The sequence below is a fragment of the Coregonus lavaretus genome (genome assembly GCF_964263955.1).
Source record: "Coregonus lavaretus genome assembly, chromosome: 10".
NCBI lineage: Eukaryota > Metazoa > Chordata > Actinopteri > Salmoniformes > Salmonidae > Coregonus > Coregonus lavaretus.
The window spans coordinates 1,497,958-1,524,328 of NC_139997.1; the positions used below are offsets into that span (position 1 = coordinate 1,497,958).

A 26,371-nucleotide genomic window follows, 5' to 3' on the forward strand; every position below is an offset into this window, starting at 1 on the left:
GGGTGGTGCTACACCAGACCCCGTCGCCAGACCTCAAGTCATTATGGGGGGGCGGGCCCGGCCCCCTATGGCCCGCCCATAGCGACGGGCGTGTGCTACACTACTGTTCCATTACACACTACTGATTTGAACTGCTCCACTAAGCCACTATCCATATTATATTTAAACAGTCATACTTGACATAACATTAATAATTTCTACTGTATTTCCTATTTTGTAATTTTAAAAAAATTGTATTCATTTAGCAGACGCGCTTATCCAGTGACACACACACACACACACGAGTGTCCAAGAATTGACTGAACAATGTGTCCATGACTACGAACAGAACATAAGTACAATTAGAGCAACTGGTTTATTAGAAACCGCATGTTAGAAAAGGAGGTGGACAGTTCATTCTTTATTACACCCATTTAGAGGAAGAAAACTGCACATTCATTAGACATTCTGGGTATGTCCCAATGGCACACTATTCCCTCTATAGTGCACTATTTTAGACAACTCGGAACTTGGACATCTACAATGTCCGAATTCAGTGCGTTCAAGACAACTGGGAACTCTGGAAAAAACCCCAGCTCAGACTGGGAAAAGAATCTTTCGATCATCCAACTTTGGGCATCATCCCAGAGCTCCGAATTCTCTGACCTGAAGATCTCACCATCAGGATTTTAAACAGTCTGATATGATTTTTGTTGAGTTCCCAGTTGTCTTGAAGGCACCAAATAAGTGAATAGGGTGCCCTTTCAGACACAGCCATTCTCACAGTTATAATTTAGAGTTTAGACTTCTTCATCATGGACATCATCTTCTCCATCTTGATAGCCAGGGTCATGTCTCCTTTAATCCTCAGCTTCCCTGACATGAAGGCCATGGTGGGCTTTAGTTTGCCTGGAGGGAGAGCACCACAACATGTTACTAATATGAGAGAGCACCACAACATGTTACTAATGAGAGAGCACCACAACATGTTACTAATATGAGAGAGCACCACAACATGTTACTAATGAGAGAGAGCACCACAACATGTTCCTAATGAGAGCACCACATGTTACTAATGAGAGCACCACATGTTACTAATGAGAGCACCACATGTTACTAATGAGAGAGCGCCACAACATGCTACTAATGAGAGAGAGCACCACAACATGTTACTAATGAGAGAGAGCACCACAACATGTTACTAATGAGAGAGAGCACCACAACATGTTACTAATGAGAGAGAGCACCACAACATGTTACTAATGAGAGAGAGCACCACAACATGTTACTAATGAGAGAGAACACCACAACATGTTACTAATGAGAGAGAGCACCACAACATGTTACTAATGAGAGCACCACATGTTACTAATGAGAGCACCACATGTTACTAATGAGAGAGAGCACCACAACATGTTACTAATGAGAGAGAGCACCACAACATGTTACTAATGAGAGAGCGCCACAACATGTTACTAATGAGAGAGAGCACCACAACATGTTACTAATGAGAGAGCGCCACAACATGTTACTAATGAGAGAGAGCACCACAACATGTTACTAATGAGAGAGCGCCACAACATGTTACTAATGAGAGAGCACCACAACATGTTACTAATGAGAGAGCACCACAACATGTTACTAATGAGAGAGAGCACCACAACATGTTACTAATGAGAGAGCGCCACAACATGTTACTAATGAGAGAGAGCACCACAACATGTTACTAATGAGAGAGCGCCACAACATGTTACTAATGAGAGAGCACCACAACATGTTACTAATGAGAGAGCGCCACAACATGCTACTAATGAGAGAGAGCACCACAACATGTTACTAATGAGAGAGAGCACCACAACATGTTACTAATGAGAGAGAGCACCACAACATGTTACTAATGAGAGAGAGCACCACAACATGTTACTAATGAGAGAGAGCACCACAACATGTTACTAATGAGAGAGAACACCACAACATGTTACTAATGAGAGAGAGCACCACAACATGTTACTAATGAGAGCACCACATGTTACTAATGAGAGCACCACATGTTACTAATGAGAGAGAGCACCACAACATGTTACTAATGAGAGAGAGCACCACAACATGTTACTAATGAGAGAGCGCCACAACATGTTACTAATGAGAGAGAGCACCACAACATGTTACTAATGAGAGAGCGCCACAACATGTTACTAATGAGAGAGAGCACCACAACATGTTACTAATGAGAGAGCGCCACAACATGTTACTAATGAGAGAGCACCACAACATGTTACTAATGAGAGAGCACCACAACATGTTACTAATGAGAGAGAGCACCACAACATGTTACTAATGAGAGAGCGCCACAACATGTTACTAATGAGAGAGCACCACAACATGTTACTAATGAGAGAGAGCACCACAACATGTTACTAATGAGAGAGCGCCACAACATGTTACTAATGAGAGAGAGCACCACAACATGTTACTAATGAGAGAGCGCCACAACATGTTACTAATGAGAGAGAGCACCACAACATGTTACTAATGAGAGAGCACCACAACATGTTACTAATGAGAGAGCGCCACAACATGTTACTAATGAGAGAGAGCACCACAACATGTTACTAATGAGAGAGCACCACAACATGTTACTAATGAGAGAGAGCACCACAACATGTTACTAATGAGAGAGCACCACAACATGAAGAAAGCAGCACAATGTGTATCACTACTGAGAGAACTATAGTGGCAAAGAAATAATTAATGAGAAAAGCAAACAGGGTCGTGTTCATCAGGCCAACAGAAAACAGAAGAGTCATATACACTAGGAACCAAATGTTGCAAAATGGTTTGCTATGGTGAATACGATCCAGGTACTGGCAGGTATTCCCTCCCCGTTTCAGTTCTGTTTTCATCCGTTTCGTGCCTAATGAACGCGACCCAGCTATCCAGTCAGTCACTAACCTGCAAACATCTTGGTGAAGTCAGCACTGTCCATGGTCATGACCACGTCAGCTTTGACAGGGGGCTCTCCGCTACCTGCACTGCCCCCTCCGTTCTTCATGTCAATGAACCACACTCCTGCATTCTCACCTGGAACACACAGACACACACTACTATAGACTCCCCAACACACCAACAAAATGGAGCCTACTGACAGTCCATCAACACAAAACATTAATGACTTTCAGAGTAGCCTGCATTCTCTCCCAAGTGTAATGAAACAAGGGAGTAGAGTAAGTACCCATTACGCCCACGTTCCCATTACGGCCACGTTCCCATTACGGCCACGTACCCATTACGGCCACGTACCCATTACGGCCACGTTCCCATTACGCCCACGTTCCCATTACGGCCACGTTCCCATTACGGCCACGTTCCCATTACGGCCACGTTCCCATTACGGCCACGTTCCCATTACGCCCGCGTAGCTACCCATTAAGCCCACTTCCATCTTTGAATTCAAACAAGTAAAAAAATCAACATTTTCTGCTGTTTGAATGTTTCAACCAGTTCATGTGGTTATTATATCCATAACAGTTTTTATTCTAAGCCAATCAGATGTTTTATTATTACGTTATTGACAGTTCTGTGTAAGTTCCCACTACTGGCCCATTTCAAAGCTTGTGTGGAGGCGACTATCAGAGAAAAACATGTAATATTTTGAGTACATGCTCAGATAAGTGATCATAAAATTAAGAGATGCATGTGCTGATATGCACCAAATACTAATTAATGCCCATGAAATATGCAATTTCTTGCCAATTGAAAATGTGGGTTTTTCATGCTAGCAGTTGTGCCTGCATGTGACAGTCCCACGGTAGCAACACCTGGTGATCTTACATTTTAAAATGCATTTTGTCTTATTTTATACTGTGAATTGATTTGATTAAAATCCCCATTAGCAACAGATGTGTGCATCTATCAGTTACAGATATATTTCAGTACATACACGCAACAAGTAGGTCACATGGGGGAGACGCGTTGTGCCGTGAGGTGTTGCTTTATTTGTTTTTTGAAACCAGGTTTGCTGTTCACTTGCGCTATATAAGACGGAAGGGAGTTCTTTGCACTCATGGGTCTGTATAATACTGTACGTTTCCTTGAATTTGTTCTGGACCTGGGGACTGTGAAAATATCCCTGGTGGCATGTCTGGTGGGGTAAACGTGTGAGTCAGTGCTGTGTGTAAGTTGACTATGCAAACAATTTTTAATTTTCAACACAATGTTTCTTATAAAAACAATAAGTGATGCAGTCAATCTCTCCTCAACTCTTAGCCAAGAGAGACTGGCATGCATAGTATTAATATCAGCCCTCTGATTACAATGAAGAGCAAGACGTGCCGCTCTGTTCTGGGCCAGCTGCAGCTTAACTAGGTCCTGCTCTGTTCTGGGCCAGCTGCAGCTTAACTAGGTCCTGCTCTGTTCTGGACCAGCTGCAGCTTAACTAGGTCCTGTTCTGTTCTGGGCCAGCTGCAGCTTAACTAGGTCCTGCTCTGTTCTGGACCAGCTGCAGCTTAACTAGGTCCTGCTCTGTTCTGGGCCAGCTGCAGCTTAACTAGGTCCTGCTCTGTTCTGGACCAGCTGCATCTTAACTAGGTCTTTCCTTGCAGCACTGGATCACACGACTGGAGAATAATCAAGATCAGACTAAACTAGAGTCTGCAGGACTTGCTTTGTGGAGTGTGGTGTCAAAAAAGGAGAGCATCTCTTTATTATGGACAGACCTCTCCCCATCTTTACAACCATTTAATCTATATGTTTTGACCATGATGGTGTTACCTTAGATTGTAAACTAAGTAATTTAGTCTCCTCAACTTGTTCAACAGCCACACCATTCATTACCAGATTCAGCTGAGGTCTAGAAATTCCAGAATGATTTGTACCAAATACAATGCTCTTAGTTTTAGAGATGTTCAGGACCAGTTTATTACTGGCCACCTATTCCAAACAGACTATAACTCTGTTAAGTGACTTAATTAGCTGTGGTTGCTGATACGTATATGGTTGAATCATCAGCATACATGGACACACATGCATTGTTTAATGCCAGTGGCAGGTCATTGGTAAAAATAGAAAAGTAGAGGGCCTAGAGAGCTGCCCTGCGGTACACCACACTGTACGTTTGACATTAGAGAAGCTTCCATTAAAGAAAACCCTTTGAGTTCTATTAGATAGAATAGCTCTGAATCCACGATATGGCAGAGGTTGAAAAGCCATAACATACGTTTTCTCAACAACAGGTTATGGTCAATAATATCAAAGGCTGCACTGAAATCTAACAGTACAGCTCCCACAATCTTCTTACTATCAATTTCTTTCAACCAATCATCAGTCATTTGTGTCAGTGCAGTACATGTTGAATGCCCTTCTCTATAAGCATGCTGAAAGTCTGTTGTTAATTTGTTTACAGAGAAATAGCATTGTATTTCGTCAAACACAAAAATGAACCATGTATTGTTATACATAGGTGCCATTTCTGTATATTTTACATTTATCTCAGGTGGGCTTAAAGGGTACAGTAGCATAAATAACACGATAAATCAATATTGTTCAATATGATCAATACTAACCTTACATAATATTGTAGTCCATTGTGTATACAGTGGGGAGAACAAGTATTTGATACACTGACGATTTTGCATGTTTTCCTACTTACAACGCATGTAGAGGTCTGTAATTTTTATCATAGGTACACTTCAACTGTGAGAGACGGAATCTAAAACAAAAATCTAGAAAATCACATTGTATGATTTTTAAGTAAATAATTTGCATTTTATTGCATGACATAAGTATTTGATACATCAGAAAAGCAGAACTTAATATTTGGTACAGAAAGCTTTGTTTGCAATTACAGAGATCATACGTTTCCTGTAGGTCTTGACCAGGTTTGCACACACTGCAGCAGGGATTTTGGCCCACTCCTCCATACAGACCTTCTCCAGATCCTTCAGGTTTCGGGGCTGTCGCTGGGCAATACGGACTTTCAGCTCCCTCCAAAGATTTTCTATTGGGTTCAGGTCTGGAGACTGGCTAGGCCACTCCAGGACATTGAGATGCTTCTTACGGAGCCACTCCTTAGTTGCCCTGGCTGTGTGTTTCGGGTCGTTGTCATACTGGAAGACCCAGCCACGACCCATCTTCAATGCTCTTACTGAGGGCCCCATCCATCCTCCCCTCAATATGGTGCAGTCGTCCTGTCCCCTTTGCAGAAAAGCATCCCCAAAGAATGATGTTTCCACCTCCATGCTTCATGGTTGGGATGGTGTTCTTGGGGTTGTACTCGTCCTTCTTCTTCCTCCAAACACGGCGAGTGGAGTATAAGGTGGGCTTATTTGGAACACCCATGGGTTTAAAGGGTATTTTAGTCTTATTAAGAACAGTTGTAAGTAAAGTCATTTTCATGTTCTCTCTACTTTTCTTTAAAAAACATTGGAAATGTTTAAAAGTAGATTTTGGTTAATAGGTAAACTTACCCTAACACCTAGTTGCCAGTCCTAGGGTCGGAAAGTACTCATACCCCTTCCCTTTTTCTACATTTTGTTACATTACAGCCTTATTCTAAAATGGATTAAATAAATAAAAAATCCTCATCAATCTACACACAATACCCCATAATGACAAAGCGAAAACAGGTTTAGACATTTCTGAAAATGAATTCAACATTTAAAAAAAGAAATACCTTATTTACATAAGTATTTAGACCCTCTGCAATGAGACTCGAAATTGAGCTCAGGTGCATCCTATTTCCATTGATCATCCTTGAGATGTTTGTACAACTTGATTTGAGTCCACCTCTGGTAAAGTCAATTGATTGGACATGATTTGGAAAGGCACACACCTGTCTATAAGGTCCCACAGTTGACAGTGCATGTCAGAGCAAAACCCAAGCCATGAGGTCGAAGGAATTGTCCGTAGAGCTCGGAGACAGGATTGTGTTGAAGCACAGATCTGGGGAAGGGTACCAGAAAATGTCTGCAGCATTGAAGGTCCCCAAGAACAGTGGCCTCCATCATTCTTTAAATGGAAGAAGTTTGCAACCACCAAGACTCTTCCTAGAGCTGGCCGCCCGGCCAAACTGAGCAATCGGGGGAGAAGGGCCTTGGTCAGGGAGGTGACCAAGAACCCGATGGTCATTCCGACAGAGCTCTACAGTTCCTCTGTGGAGATGGGAGAACCTTCCAGAATGACAACCATCTCTGCAGCACTTCACCAATCAGGCCTTTATGGTAGAGTAGCCAGACGGAAGCCACTCCTCAGTAAAAGGTACATGACAGCCCGCTTGGAGTTTGCCAAAAGGCCCCTAAAGGACTCAGACCATGAGAAACAAGATTCTCTAGTCTGAATGGTGCCGGAGGAGATGGCTGCCGTTTTACAGCCCTCTAACCAATTGTGCTAATATGTGTTTTTTCACGTTATTTGTAATTTATTTTGTACATAATGTTTCTGCCACCGTCTCGTCTGGATATCAGGACAGCGATTACTCACCTCGTATTGGACGAAGATTTCTTTCTTCAACGAGTCGGATGCGAAGTATATTCTACAGACACCCGACAAGGCCCAAATCCCCGTCATTCGCAGGAGATAGAGATATCGTGGACGTAGGTCGTGGTGCCTTGTAAGGATCCGACGGCGAGCGAGCAAGCTGCCTCTTCCATCAATCCTATTAGCCAACGTTCAATCATTTGAAAACAAATTGGACGACTTAAGATTACGGATATCCTACCAACGGGACATTAAAAACTGTAATATTTTATGTTTCACCGAGTCGTGGCTGAACGACGACATGGATAACATACAGCTAGCGGGCTATACGCTACATCGGCAGGATAGAACGGCTGACTCCGGTAAGACAAGGGGTGGCGGTCTGTGTGTATTTGTAAACAACAGCTGGTGCATAACATTTTTCATAGCTGTCTATTTACCACCACTAAGATTGCTTATGGCCTTATACAGCTCATTGAGTGCAAACAGGAAAACGCTGATGTCGTCCCCACAGTGACCGTACGTACATACCCCAACCAGAAGCCATGGATTACAGGCAACATCCGCACTGAGCTAAAGGGTAGAGCTGCCGCTTTCAAGGAGCGGGACTCTAACCCGGACGCTTATAAGAAATCCCGCTATGCCCTCCGACGAACCATCAAACAGGCAAAGAGTCAATACAGGACTAAGATTGAATCATACTACACCGGCTTCGACGCTCGTTGGATGTGGCAGGGCTTGCAAACTATTACAGACTACAAAAGGGAAGCACAGACGCGAGCTGCCCAGTGACACGAGCCTACCAGATGAGCTAAACCACTTCTATGCTCACTTCGAGGCAAGCAACACTGAAGCATGCATGAGAGCACCAGCTGTTCCGGATGACTATGTGATCAAGCTCTCCGTAGCCGATGTGAGTAAGACTTTTAAGCAGGTCAACATTCACAAGGCCGCAGGGCCAGACGGATTACCAGGACGTGTACTCCGAGCATGCGCTGACCAATTGGTGTCTTCACTGACATTTTCAACATGTCCCTGACTATGTCTGTAATACCAACATGTTTCAAGCAGACCACAATAGTCCCTGTGCCCAAGGACACATAGATAACCTGCCTAAATGACTACAGAGGGTAGTGCGTACGGCCCAGTACATCACTGGGGCCAAGCTTCCTGCCATCCAAGACCTCTATACCAGGCGGTGTCAGAGGAAGGCCCTAAAAATTGTAAAAGACTCCAGTCACCCTAGTCATAGACTGCTCTCTCTGCTACCGCACGGCAAGCGGTACCGGAGCGCCAAGTCTAGGTCCAAAAGGCTTCTTAACAGCTTCTACCCCCAAGCCATAAGACTCCTGAACAGCTAATCATGGCTACCCGGACTATTTGCATTGTCCCCCCCACCCCACCCCACCCCCTCTTTTACGCTGCTGCTACTCTGTTTATTATCTATGAATAGTCACTTTAACTCTACCCACATGTACATATTACCTCGACTAACCGGTGCCCCCGAACATTGACTCTGTACCGGTACCCCCCTGTATATAGCCTCCCTACTTTTATTTTATTTTACTGCTGCTCTTTAATTATTTATATTTTTTACTTAACACTTTTTTTCTTAAAACTGCATTGTTGGTTTAGGGCTTGTAAATAAGCATTTCACTGTAAGGTGCATGTGGCAAAATATAATTTGATTTTATTAAACCACGATTGAACTCTTTGGCCTGAATGCCAAGCGTTAGGTCTGGAGAAAACCAGGCACCGCTTATCACCTGGCCAATACCATCCCTACGGTGAAGCATGGTGGTGGCAGCATCATGCTGTGGGGATGTTTTTCAGTGGCAGGGACATGGAGACTAGTCAGGATCGAGAGAAAGATGAACAGAGCAAAGTACAGAGAGATCCTTGATGAAAACCTGCTCCAGAGCGTTCAGGACCTCAGACTGGGGCGAAGGTTCACCTTCCAACAGGACAACAACCCTAAGCACACAGCCAAGACAATGCAAGAGTGGCTTCGGGACAAGTCTCTGAATGTCCTTGAGTGGCCCAGCCAGAGCCGACTTGAAACCGATCGAACATCTCTGGAGAGACCTAAAAATAGCTGTGCAGCGACGCTCCCCATCCAACCTGACATAGCTTGAGACGATCTGCAGAGAAGAATGGGAGAAACTCCCCGAATACAGGTGTGCCAAGCTTGTAGCGTCATACCCAAGAAGACTTGAGGCTGTAATCGCTGCCAAAGGTGCTTCAACAAAGTACTGAGTAAAGGGTCTGAATACTTATGTTAATGTGATATTTCAGTTTTTTATATTTAATAAATTAGCAAAAACTTTGCTTTGTCATTATGGGGTATTGTGTGTAGACTGATGAGGGGAAAAAACAATTTAATCCATTTTAGAATAAGGCTGTAACGTAACAAAATGTGGAAAAAGTCAAGGGGTCTGAATACTTTCCGAATACACTATAAGTTACTTTGAGCTTGGTATGATCTGTGCCAGGTGCTGAATCCAGTATCTCAGAAACTGCCGCCCTCCTGGGCTTTTCACGCACGACAGTTTCTAGGGTTTACCGAGAATGGTGCGAAAACAAAAAACACCCAGACAGCGCCAGTCCTGTGGGCGAAAACAGCTGGTTTATTAGAGAGGTCGAAGGAGAATGACAAGAATCATGTAAGCTAACAGGCGGGCCACAAACAGGCAAATAACGGCACAGTACAACAGTGGTGTACAGAACGGCATCTCAGAACGCACAACTCGTAGATCCTTGTCACGGACGGGCTATTGCAGCAGACGACCACACCGGGTTCCACTCCTATCATTACCTGGAACATGACAGCGAGTTCAGTTTACTCGAGTGGCCTGCACAGTCCCCAGACCTCAACCCAATCGAGTATCTTTGGGATGACATGGAACGGGCTGTTCGCAGCATGAATGTACCGCCGTCCAATCTGCAGCAACTGCCTGATGCCATCGTGTCAGCATGGACCAACATCCCTGTGGAACGTTTCCGACATCTTGTAGAATCCATTCCCCGAAGAATTCAGGCTGTTCTGGAGACAAAGAGGGGTCTGACCCGGTACTGGATGTGTGTACCTAATAAACTGTCCGGTGAGTATATTCACCATTATATTCACTATATGTTCACCATTACAAACAACATTCATACAACGCTGAAAATAAGTTTCTTACCAGACAGGTCGAACTTGTAGACTCCTCCAGTGGATTTCACAATGTCAGGGTTGAGGACTCCCTTGATGATATTGAATGTTTCCGCTATGGGCCCACTGGTGGCCCACGCAGCGCTGGGTTTGTCACCCTTTACCACTGGGATGACAACCTGATCCCCCATGTTCTGCACCAGAGCCTCAGCCTCATCCAGGAAGAAGTCCGGGAGCAGTGCATTACCTGTGGTCACACAGAGACACACCATTACCATAACCACCCGGTACAGCCAGAAGAAGACTGGCCACCCCTCGGAGCCTGGTTGCTCTTTAGGTTTCATCCTAAGTTCCTGCCTTCCAAGCAAGTTTTTCCACTCTGCAGACCAGGCAATTACATTGATAGAAGATACAATATATCTGCAATATTAAGCTGATCCATTCCCCCCAAAAAAGAGAAAAAAAAAATAAAATAAAAAAAATAACGCAAACAGTAAAAAGATAAAAATATCAAAGAAAAAAAAAAAAAAAAAAAAAAAGTTTTTCCACTCTGCTTCTGCATCATTGCTTGGATGGGTATCTGTAAAGCACTTTGTGACAACTGCTGATGTGAAAATGGCTTTATAAAATAAATGTGCTTGATTGATTGATTACCACATCTATGCTCTGTGGACACCATAACCACACCATCTTTAAAATGATCGAGAGTCTAAGATGTTGGGGTGGAGTGGAGGGGAGGGGAGCTGACATATGGAATTGTTTTAAGATGGTCATATCATGGATCATTTAGATATTTGATTTTGAACTTTAGGACCCCTTTATGTATCAAAAGAATATATATATAAAAAATATTTGATAATATTGAATTTGGCCTTAAGTACCAAATCCCAAATGTTTTGGGTAGGCACAAAACGACCTCCATACTTTCAATCATTTTAAAAACCGGTCCTGGTTACCGTCAGACGAGTCCCGTGACACCTGTTGGGGGTCGTAGAACAAGATGGAGACCACCATCGTGTTCGTGAGAGTCGGATCTTTCCATAGAGTGGTCATACTAGTTTATAGGCCAAACTGATTTTCGGGACATCTCATGGTCTGACAAACACCTCTGTAGCTCGCAACGTGGTACCTTCAGGCGTTTGGAAATTGCTCCCAAGGATGAAACAGACTTGTGGAGGTCTACAATTTTTTTCTGAGGTCTTGTCTGATTTATTTTGATTTTTCCCATGATGTCAAGCAAAGAGGCACTGAGTTTAAAGGTAGGCCTTGAAATACATCCACAGGCACACCTCCAATTGACTCAAATGATGTCAATTAGCCTATCAGAAGCTTCTAAAGCCATGGCATCATTTTCTGGAATTTCCAAGCTGTTTAAAAGACACAGTCAACTTAGTGTATGTAAACTTCTGACCCACTGGAATTGTGATACAGTGAATTATAAGTGAAATAATCTGTCTGTAAACAATTGTTGGAAAAATTACTTGTGTCATGCACAAAGCCGACTTGCCAAAACTATAGTTTGTTAACAAGAAATGTGTGGAGTGGTTGAAAAAACGGGTTTTAATGACTCCGACCTAAGTCTATGTGAACTTCCGACTTTAACTGTACGTCTCCACTAGGTCTACTGTACCTGGTGCGACGGCGTATATGTCGAAGTCTTTAATGCCCTCGGTCTTCAGAATTTCCTCGTCGATGACAAAGTTCCCGGTGTAGCTGGGAGGCTTACTGAAGATGGCGTAGGCTGCGTCTGACATGATGTCAACTTTACGACACTGCTTTCCCACGTCCGCGCCCCCCAGCATGTCCATAGCAGCAGTCTGGATGGCTGGAGGAGAGGGCGCAACATTCAGGGAAGAAATAACGTTTTATAATGAGTTTTATTCGATTACTTCAAAATACATACGTATCGCACATAGGAAGTTATTTAGAAAGCACTGATAGGATTCCAGATGACAAAGTGACATTTAACTGACAAACTAGTCTGCTCATGTCTACTCTGGGTCGTTAAAACTGGTTATACGGTGGAATGGCATCGTTCAACACGTACCCGTCTTGGGCCATAAGGCATTGACAGCGATGGACCCTCTGAACTCCTCAGCCATGCCCAGAACACACATGGACATGCCATACTTGGCCATTGTGTATGCTAAAGGGAACCATCAAAAAAAAAGAAGAACAGGTTAAAACACAAGTCGGTGATTTTGAAAACAAGATCTTTCTCGGTGCATAGAAAACATAGAGGGTGAGTCCCAACAATCTCTCCTTTCTCCTGAAGTGTACACTTGTTCACTACATCCCACAAATCTAAAAGCATTGGATTGGTGGAGGCAGGGGCTAGAGGGAGTTCCCACCATTTTTCTTATACCCGCCATTTTCCTTTTAAAATCAGTGAAGGGAAGTGCACACTTTGGGAAGAAGGCCTCAGCCAGACAGCGGATGAAGCCTTCCTTACCTGAGTGGTTTTTGAACCAGATGGGGTTGAGGTTCAGCGGTGGGCTGAGGTTGAGGATGTGAGGGTTTTTACTCTTCAACAGATGTGGGATGCACAGTTTAGACCTGGGAAAACAATTCAGAAATACATTATTCAGAAAGGCTTCTTCAGGAGGGTTCAACCAATATACAGGTAAAAAATATTAAAAGCATGCTCACGTCAATCTAAAGTCAGAATAAAAAAATAAAATAAAAAAAGCACAAATACATTGAGACAAAATTAACTTGGAAAAAGACAGAAGTGTTTATTAGTCAAGTTGACAAAAAAAGTTTCTTGCAAAGACATTTTCAACCATTAGGTCTTCATCAGGTTGAAACATTGTCGTCGGATGGAGTTCTGCCTCTGTAACCTGTCGTAACCTGGGAATTGATTTCATGTACTTCAGTGGTGTCCAGATTGACATGGCACACAATTGCTACTGGTTTCCACACAAAGCAAGAAGCATGTCTTCCAAGCAGAAACTACGAAGTTACATGATTGGGGTCCAAGTGCGGCGGTCTTCTCTGCCGTTGCTCCGGTACAGCTAGCCCCTGGTAATCCTCCGGTACAGCTAGCCCTTGGTAATCCTCCGGTACAGCTAGCCCCTGGTCATCCTCCGGTACAGCTAGCCCCTGGTAATCCTCCGGTACAGCTAGCCCTTGGTAATCCTCCGGTACAGCTAGCCCCTGGTAATCCTCCGGTACAGCTAGCCCCTGGTAATCCTCCGGTACAGCTAGCCCCTGGTAATCCTCCGGTACAGCTAGCCCCTGGTAATCCTCCGGTACAGCTAGCCCCTGGTAATCCTCCGGTACAGCTAGCCCCTGGTAATCCTCCGGTACAGCTAGCCCCTGGTAATCCTGCTGATGATCTCCTTTTACAGGCAATAAGAAGAGCTCAGCTGGAACAGCCAGAGGAGTTAAGGCTGTTGGAATAACTCAGATGTGGTGGACCGAAAAAAAGGAACAATCAAATAACGAAAAATAAAATAAAAAGTAACAAAATAAAATAACAATAACGAGGGTATATACAGGAAGTACCAGGTAATAACGAGGCTATATATGGGAAGTACCAGGTAATAACGAGGCTATATACAGGAAGTACCAGGTAATAACGAGGCTATATACAGGAAGTACCAGGTAATAACGAGGCTATATACAGGAAGTACCAGGTAATAACGAGGCTATATACAGGAAGTACCAGGTAATAACGAGGCTATATACAGGAAGTACCAGGTAATAACGAGGCTATATACAGGTACCCAGACAATGTGTGAGGGTCCAGGTTAGTCCAGGTAATACGTCCACGTGGGTAGGGGTAAAGAGACTATGGATAATAATAAACAGAGAGTCGCAGTAACGTAGGGGGGGGGGGGGGGGGGTCAATGCAAATAGTCTGGGTAGCCATTTGATTAACTGTTTAGGAGTATTATGGCTTCGGGGTAGAAGCTGTTAAGGAGCCTTTTGGACCTAGATTTGGCGCTCCGGTACCGCTTGCCGTGCAACAGCAGAGAGAATAGTCTATGACTAGGGTGGCTGGAATGTGTGACAATTTTTAGGACCTTCCTCTGACAGGAAGCTCGGGCCCCAGTGATGTACTGGGCCGTACCCACTACCCTCTGTAGCGCCTTGAGGTCGGATGCCGAGCAGTTGCCAGTGATGCAACCAGTCAGGATGCTCTCTATGGTGCAGCTGTCAAACTTTTTGAGGATCTGAGGACCCATGCCAAATATTTTCTGTCTCCTGAGGGGGAATAGGCGTTGTCGTGCCCTCTTCACGACTGTCTTGGTGTGTTCAGACCATGATAGTTTGTTAGTGATGTGGACGCCAAGGAACTAGAAGCTCTCAACCTGTTCCACTACAGCCCCGTCGATGAGAATGGGGGCGCGCTCGGCCCCCCTTTTCCTGTAGTCCACGATCAGCTCCTTTGTCTTGCTCACATTGAGGGAGAGGTTGTTGTCCTGGCACCACACGGCCAGGTCTCTGACCTCCTCCCTATAGGCTGTCTCATCGTTGTCAATGATCAGGCCTACCACCGTCGTGTCGTCTGCAAACTTAATGATGGTGTTGGAGTCATGCGTGGCCAAGCAGTCGTGGGTGAACAGGGAGTACAGGAGGGGACTAAGCACGCACCCCTGAGAGGCCCCTGTGTTGAGGATCAGTGTGGCAGATGTTGTTTCTTACCCATACCACCTGGGGGCATCCCATCAGGAAGTCCAGGATCCAGTTGCAGAGGGAGGTGTTTAGTCCCAGGGTCCTTAGCTGTGATGAGCTTTGAGGGCACTATGGTGTTGAACGCTGTAATCAAAGAATAGCATTCTCACGTAGGTGTTCCTTTGGTCCAGGTGGGAAAGGTTAATGTGGAGTGCAAAGGAGATTGCGTAATCTGTGGATCTGTTGGGGCAGTATGCGAATTGGAGTGGGTCTAGGGTTTCTGGGATGATGGTGTTGATGTGAGCCATGTCCAGCCTTTCAAAGCACTTCATGGCAACAGACGTGAGTGCCACATGGCGGTAGTCATTTAGGCAGGTTACCTTGGCCTTCTTGGGCACAGAGACTATGGTGGTCTGCTTAAAACATGTAGGTATTACAGACTCGGTCAGGGAGAGGTTGAAATTGTTAGTGAAGACACTTTCCAGTTGGTCAGCGCATGCTCCGAGTACGCATCCTGGCAATCCGTCTGGCCTTGCAGCCTTGTGAATGTTAACCTGTTTAAAGGTCTTATTCACATTGGCTACGGTGAGCGTGATCACACAGTCATCCGGAACAGCTGGTGCTCTCATGCATGGTTCAGTGTTGCTTGCCTCGAAGTGAGCATTGAAGGCATTTAGTTTGTCTGGTAGGCTCGCGTAACTGGGCAGCTCGCGGCAGGGTTTCCGATTGTAATCTTTAATAGTTTGCAAGCCCTGCCACATCCGACAAGCGTCAGAGCCGGTGTAATACGATTCGATCTTTGTCCTGTATTGATGCTTTGCCTGTTTGATGGTTCGTCAGAGGGCATAGCGGGATTTCTTATAAGCATCCGGATTAGTGTCCCGCTCCTTGAAAGCGGCAGCTCTAGCCTTTAGCTCAGTGCGGATGTTGCCTGTAATCCATGGCTTCTGGTTGGGATATGTATGTACGGTCACTGTGGGGACGACGTCATCGATCCTCTTATTGATGAAGCTGGTGACTGATGTGGTGTAGTCATCAATGCCATCGGATGAATCCCGGAACATATTCCAGTCTGTGCTAGAGAAACAGTCCTGTAGCAAAGCATCCGCGTCATCGGACCACTTCCGTATCGAGCGAGTCACTGGTACTTTCCTTCTTGAGTTTGTGCTTGTAAGCAGGAATCAGGAGGATAGAATTATGGTCACATTTGCCAAATGGAGGGCGAGCTTTGTACACGTCTCTGTGTGTGGAGTAAAGATGGTCTAGAGTATTTTTGTTGTTGTTCTGGTTGCACGTGACATGCTGGTAGAAATGAGCTAAAATGTATTGACGTTTTTTAAAGTAAAACGGGTTTAAGTTTCCCTGCATTAAAGTACTAGGAGCGCCGCTTCTGTGCTCATTCATTCAACATTCTCGTTTGCTTATGGCCTTAAAGCTCGTTGAGTGCGGTCTTAGTGCCTGCATCAGTTTGTGGTGGTAAATAGACAGCTACGAAAAAATTGATGAACTGTTGGTAAATAGTGTGGTCTACAGCTTATCATGAGGTATTCTACCTCAGGTGAGAAAAAACCTTGAGACTTCCTTAATATTAGAGATCACGCACCAGCTGTTGTTGACAAAGAGACACAAACCACCACCCCTCGTCTCACCGGAGGTTGCGGTTCTGTCTTGCTGATGCACGGAAAACCCAGCAAACTGTATATTATCCATGTCCTTGTTCAGCCAAAACATAAAATATTACAGTTTAAAATGTCCCATTGATAGGATATTCTGGAACGGAGCTCATCCAGTTTATTCTCCAGTGATTGCAGGTTCGCCAGTAGGACGGATGGTAAAAGGAGGATTATCCACTCGCCGACTAATTCTCACCAAGCACCCGGATCTGCACCCCTGTATCAGTTTCTCCTCTTCATGCGAATGACGGGATTTGGGCCTGGTCCGGGAGGAGCCGTATATATTTTGCCTTCTGATTCGTTAAAATAAAAAATATTCGTCCAGTCCAGGGTGAGTAATCGCTGTTCTGATGTTCAGAAGCTATTTTTCAGTCATAGGAGACGGTGGCAGAAACAAAGTAGCAAACGCCGCGAAAAAACACAGAAAGAGGCACAATTGGAGCCCATAAAACGGCTTCCATCACCTCCGGCTCCATTGCTACTTCCAGGTCAGTGATCGGGTGTTGCTACGCTCCCATCCGTACTTAAAAGCTGAAAGATTATTCTCGGCCAAGCTTGCTCCTAAATGGCAACGACCAGATGGTCCCTCTGAACTACTGAGCGGTGAAGGAGGACACAGGTGAAGATACAGTTGAAGTCAGACGTTTACATACACCTTAACCAAATATATTTAAAGAGAATGATTTATTTCCGCTTTTATTTCTTTCATCACTTATTTCTTTCATCACATTCCCAGTGGGTCAGAAGTTTACATACACTCAATTAGTATTTGGTAGCATTGCTTTTAAATTGTTTAACTTGGGTCAAATGTTCCGGGTAGCCTTCCACAAGCTTCCCACAATAAGTTGGGTGAATTTTGGCCCATTCCTCCTGACAGAGCTGGTGTAACTGAGTCAGGTTTGTAGGCCTCCTTGCTCGCACACACTTTTTCAGTTCTGCCCACAAATGTTCTATAAGATTTTGGCTGATTTCTTTTGATTTTCCCATGATGTCAAGCAAAGAGGCACTGAGTTTGAAGGTAGGCCTTGAAATATATCCACAGGTACACCTCCAATTGACTATCAGAAGCTTCTAACGCCATGACATCATTTTCTGGAATTTTCCAAGCTGTTTAAAGGCACAGTCAATTTAGTGTATGTAATCTTCTGACCCACTGGAATTGTGATACAGTGAATTATAAGTGAAATAATCTGTCTGTAAACAATTGTTGGAAAAATTACTTGTGTCATGCACAAAGTAGTTTGTTAACAAGAAATGTGTGGAGTGGTTGAAAAACTAGTTTTAATGACTCCAACCTAAGTCTATGTGAACTTCCGACTTCAACTGTATGTGCGTTGTCCATGTCTCACGCCTTAAGGCTCATTACCCCTTGGCTGAGGAATTGGAGGAGATTGAGCAGCGTAAGGTCCTGAATATCTTCGAAGAGGAAAGTGATGGAGACTTTTCTCGTATTCCCAGACCCAGAAGTCTCACACTTGAAGGCCCGTTACCCCTCAGCTGAGGAGAGTGAACACCGCAAAGTCATGAATATCTTCGAGGAGGAAAGTGAGGAAACTTTTCTCGGTTTCCCAGACCAATATGTGCCTTCCATGGCATTGGTCGGTTTTTCCAGGGGGTGTGTGATGGGCCCCAAATTTGTCTGAACTGTCTGTGCTTCTCCTCCCAATGGGGCGCGTCCCCTTTAATTCCCTATTAAATAGCCAGCATCAGCTGCGCAAACGTTGGGGTGCAAAAGAGGAAGTGGTGCAAATGAGGAAGTTTCAACCCTCAGTTCCGAAGCTCCTTTACTCCGTTTGTTTCGTTACATTTAAAAAGTGGGCTTTATAGCCGCGTCGCGAGAGGATCGGATCTACTCATTTATATTGTTGGACTACTTACCGCCGTGGCCTTTCTCCGCTGGAGATCTGTTTTGGCGGATTGGATTGACTGACTGTCCCACTGACTACAACCGGTATTTCATTTGTTTTAACGTGATTTACACCGTGTTGGTTTATGTGTTGTAGGTGAAGATTACTGAGATTTCTGATAACCTTTATTGTGTGTGGAACAGGAGTTTATTGCAATCTGATTGTATGAATGAGACCGGTGTTATGCATTACTTTATGAATGGACAATTGCGTGACTGAGGTCAGTTGGGTTCACTCAACCATTTACCGGTACGGGACATTTACCGGTACGGGACATTTACCGGTACGGGACATTTACAAGGTGAACCTAAGATATTATTTTGAGATTATTGTGATGTTATTGTGTATGATCATTTATTTTGGTAATACAACCAATGCAAAAACAGTTGTTTTTAAGTTATTTCTAATGTTTTGAAGGGTTTATGGAAAGTTTATTTTCCTTGGTGTAGACATCACAGACATATGTGACCAACTCACAAAATAAAAGGAGAAATCAAACTTTTCTCTGGTAGGCATGACCTACCTGGCACCCCTACTAACCTCAAGTCACAGTTAAAAGCTGATATCCCTGTATTACAAAGGTAGTCAGCTGATATCCCTGTATTAAATATATTGAGGGAAAAAAGTATTTGATCCCCTGCTGATTTTGTAAATTTGCCCACTGACAAAGAAATGATCAGTCTATAATTTTAATGGTAGGTTTATTTGAACAGTGAGAGACAGAATAACAACAAAAAAATCCAGAAAAACGCATGTCAAAAATGTTATAAATTGATTTGCATTTTAATGAGGGAAATAAGTATTTGACCCCCTCTCAATCAGAAAGATTTCTGGCTCCCGGGTGTCTTTTATACAGGTAACGAGCTGAGATTAGGAGCACACTCTTAAAGGGAGTGCTCCTAATCTCAGCTTGTTACCTGTATAAAAGACACCTGTCCACAGAAGCAATCAATCAATCAGATTCCAAAATCTCCACCATGGCCAAGACCAAAGAGCTCTCCAAGGATGTCAGGGACAAGATTGTTGACCTACACAAGGCTGGAATGGGCTACAAGACCATCGCCAAGCAGCTTGGTGAGAAGGTGACAACAGTTGGTGCGATTATTTGCAAATGGAAAAAACACAAAAGAACTGTCAATCTCCCTCGGCCTGGGGCTCCATGCAAGATCTCACCTCGTGGAGTTGCAATGATCATGAGAACGGTGAGGAATCAGCCCAGAACTACACGGGAGGATCTTGTCAATGATCTCAAGGCAGCTGGGACCATAGTCACCAAGAAAACAATTGGTAACACACTATGCGTGAAGGACTGAAATCCTGCAGCGCCCGCAAGGTCCCCCTGCTCAAGAAAGCACATATACATGCCCGTCTGAAGTTTGCCAACATCGGAATGAGTCAGAGGAGAACTGGGTGAAAGTGTTGTGGTCAGATGAGACCAAAATGGAGCTCTTTGGCATCAACTCAACTCGCCGTGTTTGGAGGAGGAGGAATGCTGCCTATGACCCCAAGAACACCATCCCCACCGTCAAACATGGAGGTGGAAACATTATGCGTTGGGGGTGTTTTTCTGCTAAGGGGACAGGACAACTTCACCACATCAAAGGGACGATGGACGGGGCCATGTACCGTCAAATCTTGGGTGAGAACCTCCTTCCCTCAGCCAGGGCATTGAAAATGGGTCGTGGATGGGTATTCCAGCATGGCAATGACCCAAAACACCCGGCCAAGGCAACAAAGAAGTGGCTCAAGAAGAAGCACATTAAGGTCCTGGAGTGGCCTAGCCAGTCTCCAGACCTTAATCCCATAGAAAATCTGTGGAGGGAGCTGAAGGTTCGAGTTGCCAAACGCCAGCCTCGAAACCTTAATGACTTGGAGAAGATCTGCAAAGAGGAGTGGAACAAAATCCCTCCTGAGATGTGTGCAAACCTGGTGGCCAACTACAAGAAACGTCTGACCTCTGTGATTGCCAACAAGGGTTTTGCCACCAAGTACTAAGTCATGTTTTGCAGAGGGGTCAAATACTTATTTCCCTCATTAAAATGCAAATCAATTCATAACATTTTTGACATACGTTTTCCTGGATTTTTTTGTTGCTATTCTGTCTCTCACTGTTCAAATAAACCTAACATTAAAATTACAGACTGATCATTTCTTTGTCAGTGGGCAAACGTACAAAATCAGCAGGGGATCAAATACTGTTTTTCCCTCACTGTAGGTAGTCAACTGATATTCCTGTATTACAAAGGTACTAAGATGATATCCACCAGACCCGGTATTCAAACTGGCAACCCCTCCGGTTGCTGGCTCTCTTCTAACCGCTAGGCTACCAATACCAATACTTAAAGAGTTTTCTAGAAGAAATCAAGACTGCAAATAGCACACAATCAAAAGGTTACATAGATGTAGGCCTAGTTGACCCGGCCATCCTGTTTAGTATGTTTTGGCCAATGAACTCACGTCAGATAGGTTCCTCTGAGGTTGACCCCCAGCATAAGGTCCACTTTCTTCATGGGCGTCTCCAGGGTTCCCGTCAGGTTAATGGCACTGGCATTGTTCACCAGGATATCAATACCTGGACACAGACGTATCATGTTAAAGGGACATTTTATTCATAAATGAAAGTCTGTCAGATGTTTTTCAGACCTCCAAAAGTAGACTAATTTCAAGGTCGAGATCACGTCCCACGACATATAGATCCAGCTATACACCTAAACCACAATAAATATAAAATAAAATATAAGTACAGTTTAATCTCATGGACAGATCTACGTAAACATAACTGGTACAGTAGAATTGGTCAGGAAAGAACAGAACGCGTTGGCTAGCGAGCAGCTGTAGTTCCGATGTTCCGAGTTTTTCGTCACTTATTTAAATTTGGACAAATCACGATTTCGCAGGTATTAGCATATTTTGAATTTGGGAAGGGGATCATTCGGCCAGTAACTTGCAGAGAGGGTGGAGCTCCTGGTTCTAGCATCTCTTAATCCCTTCTAAAAACGTATGGACCCAGAACTTAATGGAGCAGACAACCAATTACGCAATACTTTAGTTCTGTGTTAACCGATATTAAACACCGTCTAATTGACTGATTATCTTGGTTATTCTGTGCTTATCGTTTCCATTCATTTGGGGCTTGTTGTTGTTGTTGTTGTTGTTGCTCACCTCCAAACATCTGCACGGCCTGTTCCACTGCATCTCCAATCTGCTTCTCATCTCTGACGTCTACGATACAAGGCAACGCTTTGCCTCCCAATGCCTCGACTAGCAACACACACAGGAATAAGCAACACATACCAATGTACTTATTATCACATACTTTAGCAGTCGTGAAGCTCAAGAATGTAAACTGGGATGGGCTAAAGGATGAGAAACAGAACGTTGCGTGTCAAAGGACGGTCAAAACTGTGAACATTTCGTGTTTTACATTTACATTTTAAGTCATTTAGCAGACGCTCTTATCCAGAGCGACTTACAGTTAGTGAGTGCATACATTTTTCATACTGGCCCCTCCCGTGGGAATCGAACCCGCAACCCTGGCGTTGCAAGCGCCACGCTCTACCAACTGAGCTACAGGAGGCCTTTCAAGCTTAAAGCCATAATAAACAAAACAAAAAGCTAAAGTCAAGCTGTACTCACTTTCTTCTGCAGCTGTGTAGATGGTTCCAGGTAGTTTGGGGTGGGCCTGTGCGGTTTTAGCGGCTATGACGACATTGGCACCGTCCCTGGCAGCTTTAAGTGCGATGGCTTTCCCAATCCCACGACTTGCCCCTGTAATGAACAGGGTTTGTCCCGCTAGCTTTCTGTAATTCACACACAGCAAAGGAATAGGTTGTTCTGCAGGCTAGGAGGCTAGGCTAGGCTAGGTTCAGGACTGTTGGTTCTGCAGGCTAGGAGGCTAGGTTCAGGACTGTCGCTGCCACTAGTTGTTCTGCAGGCTAGGAGGCTAGGAGGCTAGGTTCAGGACTGTTGGTTCTGCAGGCTAGGAGGCTAGGTTCAGGACTGTTGGTTCTGCAGGCTAGGAGGCTAGGTTCAGGACTGTCGCTGCCACTAGTTGTTCTGCAGGCTAGGAGGCTAGGTTCAGGACTGTTGCTGCTTCTGCAGGCTAGGAGGCTAGGTTCAGGACTGTTGGTTCTGCAGGCTAGGAGGCTAGGTTCAGGACTGTCACTGCCACTAGATTAGGTTGTTCTGCAGGCTAGGAGGCTAGGTTCAGGACTGTTGCTGCCACTAGTTGTTCTGCAGGCTAGGAGGCTAGGTTCAGGACTGTTGCTGCCACTAGTTGTTCTGCAGGCTAGGAGGCTAGGTTCAGGACTGTCGCTGCCACTAGTTGTTCTGCAGGCTAGGAGGCTAGGTTCAGGACTGTTGCTGCCACTAGTTGTTCTGCAGGCTAGGAGGCTAGGTTCAGGACTGTCGCTGCCACTAGATTAGGTTGTTCTGCAGGCTAGGAGGCTAGGTTCAGGACTGTTGCTGCTTCTGCAGGCTAGGAGGCTAGGTTCAGGACTGTCGCTGCTTCTGCAGGCTAGGAGGCTAGGTTCAGGACTGTCGCTGCCACTAGTTGTTCTGCAGGCTAGGAGGCTAGGTTCAGGACTGTTGCTGCCACTAGATTAGGTTGTTCTGCAGGCTAGGAGGCTAGGTTCAGGACTGTTGCTGCCACTAGATTAGGTTGTTCTGCAGGCTAGGAGGCTAGGTTCAGGACTGTCGCTGCCACTAGTTGTTCTGCAGGCTAGGAGGCTAGGTTCAGGACTGTCGCTGCCACTAGTTGTTCTGCAGGCTAGGAGGCTAGGTTCAGGACTGTTGCTGCCACTAGTTGTTCTGCAGGCTAGGAGGCTAGGTTCAGGACTGTCGCTGCCACTAGATTGTACTACATAGGTCAGGATGTAGGAAATGAGAAGATCAAGCATAAATCCACACGGAACACCTTCCGGGAGGTAATTCCATCCTTGTCTCCTCAATTAGTGAAAGCAACATGTGGAATTCTACCAAGAGTCTACCTGGGTTGGGTTGGGTTCCATATAACTGATTTTAACACAATTCATTCATTCATTCAATTCAAGTTGCCTGCGTGCCAGTCTGTCAGACAGCAAAGGAGCTGGCATGATAGCACAAAGAGATGGTCACTCTGGCTAGAACTCAAGGACCAGGAACAATTTAGCAGAATACGACGAGGTCATTCATTCAACGACGAGGAGGTGTTATCAAAGACAGTACAGTATGAAGATGTGCCAAAACTGCTTCTTCAATACAAATCCCCGATCACACTTGTAGGCGATGTCATGGGCGACTTTGGCTACCACTGCTCATGCGCAGAAACACGGTTAAGGTCGTCTCTCGCCGAAGTGCGCATGTGCAGGCCCGTCAAATCAAAGACGATATAAAAGTTGTTTTTTGACTAAAATTAAAACGTGTCAGTTTGTCACTTTCACCAGGTTGGAGTAATAACATGTTCAACTGCTTAAGACATTGGGTCGAATCTAGGTTGTGCCTTTAGATTTCGAGAAAATGTACTACTAAGGAATATATATTTTTTAATTCTCTCATTGACTTCTCAAACCCCAAACCCCGGCCTGGTCTGTTTCACTCCAGTGACCTTTACCCTGAATCTCACTCCCTCCCCATCAGATCTTTGTGTGACATGATACAATACCTGCTAAGTTTACAACCAGTCAAATCAATCTCAGTCTAGCTGTTTGAAATACATAGCTAACGTTACATAACTAGTAGGTACACATTGTAACGGTGATATGTACAGGATAAGATCATGCGTGTGAAAGACAAACAGAAAAGTTCACTGTCTGGCTGGTTGGACTGCGTAGCCAGCTGACCTGCTTATAAGCTAACCCTGGTTAACCACATTTCAACACAGCTTGTGCAAAGTTCTGGACAAAAGTATTTCGTAATGCTCGTCATATGTTTTGCTCACAGCTTAGCTAATTAGTTACATGCAAAGTAATCAGCCACCGACTTCATCTACGAAAAGCTTGAAGGAGAAAACTAGACAACTATGTTATGTAGCCAAGAGGCTAACGTTAGCGGGCTAGCTAGCTGACGTTACTTACCCTGTGTTTTGCAACATTCTGAATCGTCAGATTTCTCTGCAGATGTGTTTTTAATGCAGAGTATGTGAACGGACTATTCAATTCAGTTCAGTTCAGGAGCAAGACCGGTTCCAACTTTGCTAAAACTAGCCGGAAACAATGTGTCAAACAGCTGCTGGCCACGGCATGAAAGAGGCAAAGTGGCCTTTACCCCAGTTAGAGATGTTTTCTTCTTCTGCTTCTTCTGCTTCTTCTTCTTCTTGGGTATCATGGAGTTCGCACATGTTTGTTTGTGCATGCCGCCACCTACTGTGCGATAGTGTATGTTCAATCACGGTACATTTGTGATAGAAAAATAAAAAGGAAGGGGAAAATAAATACTTTCCTATCCCTCTGTGCTGACACAAATCTACAACTCACTGGGATCCTCTCAGGATCCCTCACCCTTGACCCATCCTCCTCTACTCTCTTCACTGCCTCAGCATACGACACCTTCTGCACTACTCTGACTCTGGCCACCTCAACCTGCCTCTCTCTCACTGGCCACCTCAACCTGCCTCTCTCTCACTGGCCACCTCAACCTGCCTCTCTCTCACTGGCCACCTCAACCTGCCTCTCTCGCACCGGACACTTCCAATCCCCAGCAACATGGGCACCCCTACAGTTGACACACACACAACTTTATCCACCAAAAGTACACAATCCTACAAAATCCTACAAAATACAAAACATACGTTTTTTTTTTTAACTCCCACTTCTTTAGTCACAGTTCAAATCTCATCCCTACACAGGCTCAGGTGCCTGTGAGAACGAAGCATTTATCGACAGGATTCCTTGTAATTCCTCTGCTGTAAAATCCCTGACTCCCAAAAAACACTCCTTCCTATCTTCTCAGATTTCCTGTCTGTTTGCGCTGCGCAGTTCGATAACCAATGCAATAAACGCTACAAAGTCCACCTTCTTAACAGGCAACATGTCAGGATCCCTCCGTTGACAAGGAACATCATCTGGTGCCTCTACTCCTGCTACCATTGGTTCTTCAACTGCACTCCTTTCTTCCACTCTTCTCACCGCCTCCGGATAGGAGACATTCTGGACACCGCCTCCGTCTCCGTCACCCTAACAGGACACTTCAGAAAAATCGGGTGCATGTTCACCACCACAATTGCAGCATTTAGGCTCAGCGGGCATACGATACTCCTCCCGTCTACATACACTTGACACATGACCAAATTATCTGCATTTATCACACTGCATGGGTTTGGGCACGGAGGCTCTCACAGGGAATCTCATAAAACCCAAATACACGTGAGAAGGGAGAGACTCTTTATCACAAAACATTAGAATGGATGGAGAGGGCTTCCTCACTCCATCCACCATGCGGATCAGTCGCTGTGCACCAACCACTTGATCCAATTCTTCACGTATATCCTTTTCATTTACTTCTAGCGCCACCCAAGAGATAACACCCTTGATAGGCGCCCTGCTTCAAAGATCCACACACGACACATTCCAATCTGATATCTTCTTGAGGCG

General features: G+C 44.8%; 1 protein-coding gene across 1 annotated transcript; it reads right to left on the minus strand.

Annotated features, from left to right (window-relative positions):
* Positions 1-336: 336 nt before the first annotated feature.
* LOC311136631 (hydroxysteroid dehydrogenase-like protein 2) lies at positions 337-25,089 on the minus strand. Its single transcript, XM_084170826.1, has 10 exons — positions 24,857-25,089; positions 22,440-22,603; positions 21,966-22,064; positions 21,261-21,375; positions 13,056-13,159; positions 12,651-12,749; positions 12,234-12,428; positions 10,635-10,850; positions 2,932-3,060; positions 337-888 (listed from the first exon to the last, which is right to left on the minus strand). Exons 1-10 carry the CDS (start codon positions 24,871-24,873, stop codon positions 773-775), a joined length of 1,254 nt encoding a protein of 417 aa, XP_084026952.1. The 5' UTR covers positions 24,874-25,089; the 3' UTR covers positions 337-772.
* Between the last annotated feature and the right edge of the window lie 1,282 nt (positions 25,090-26,371).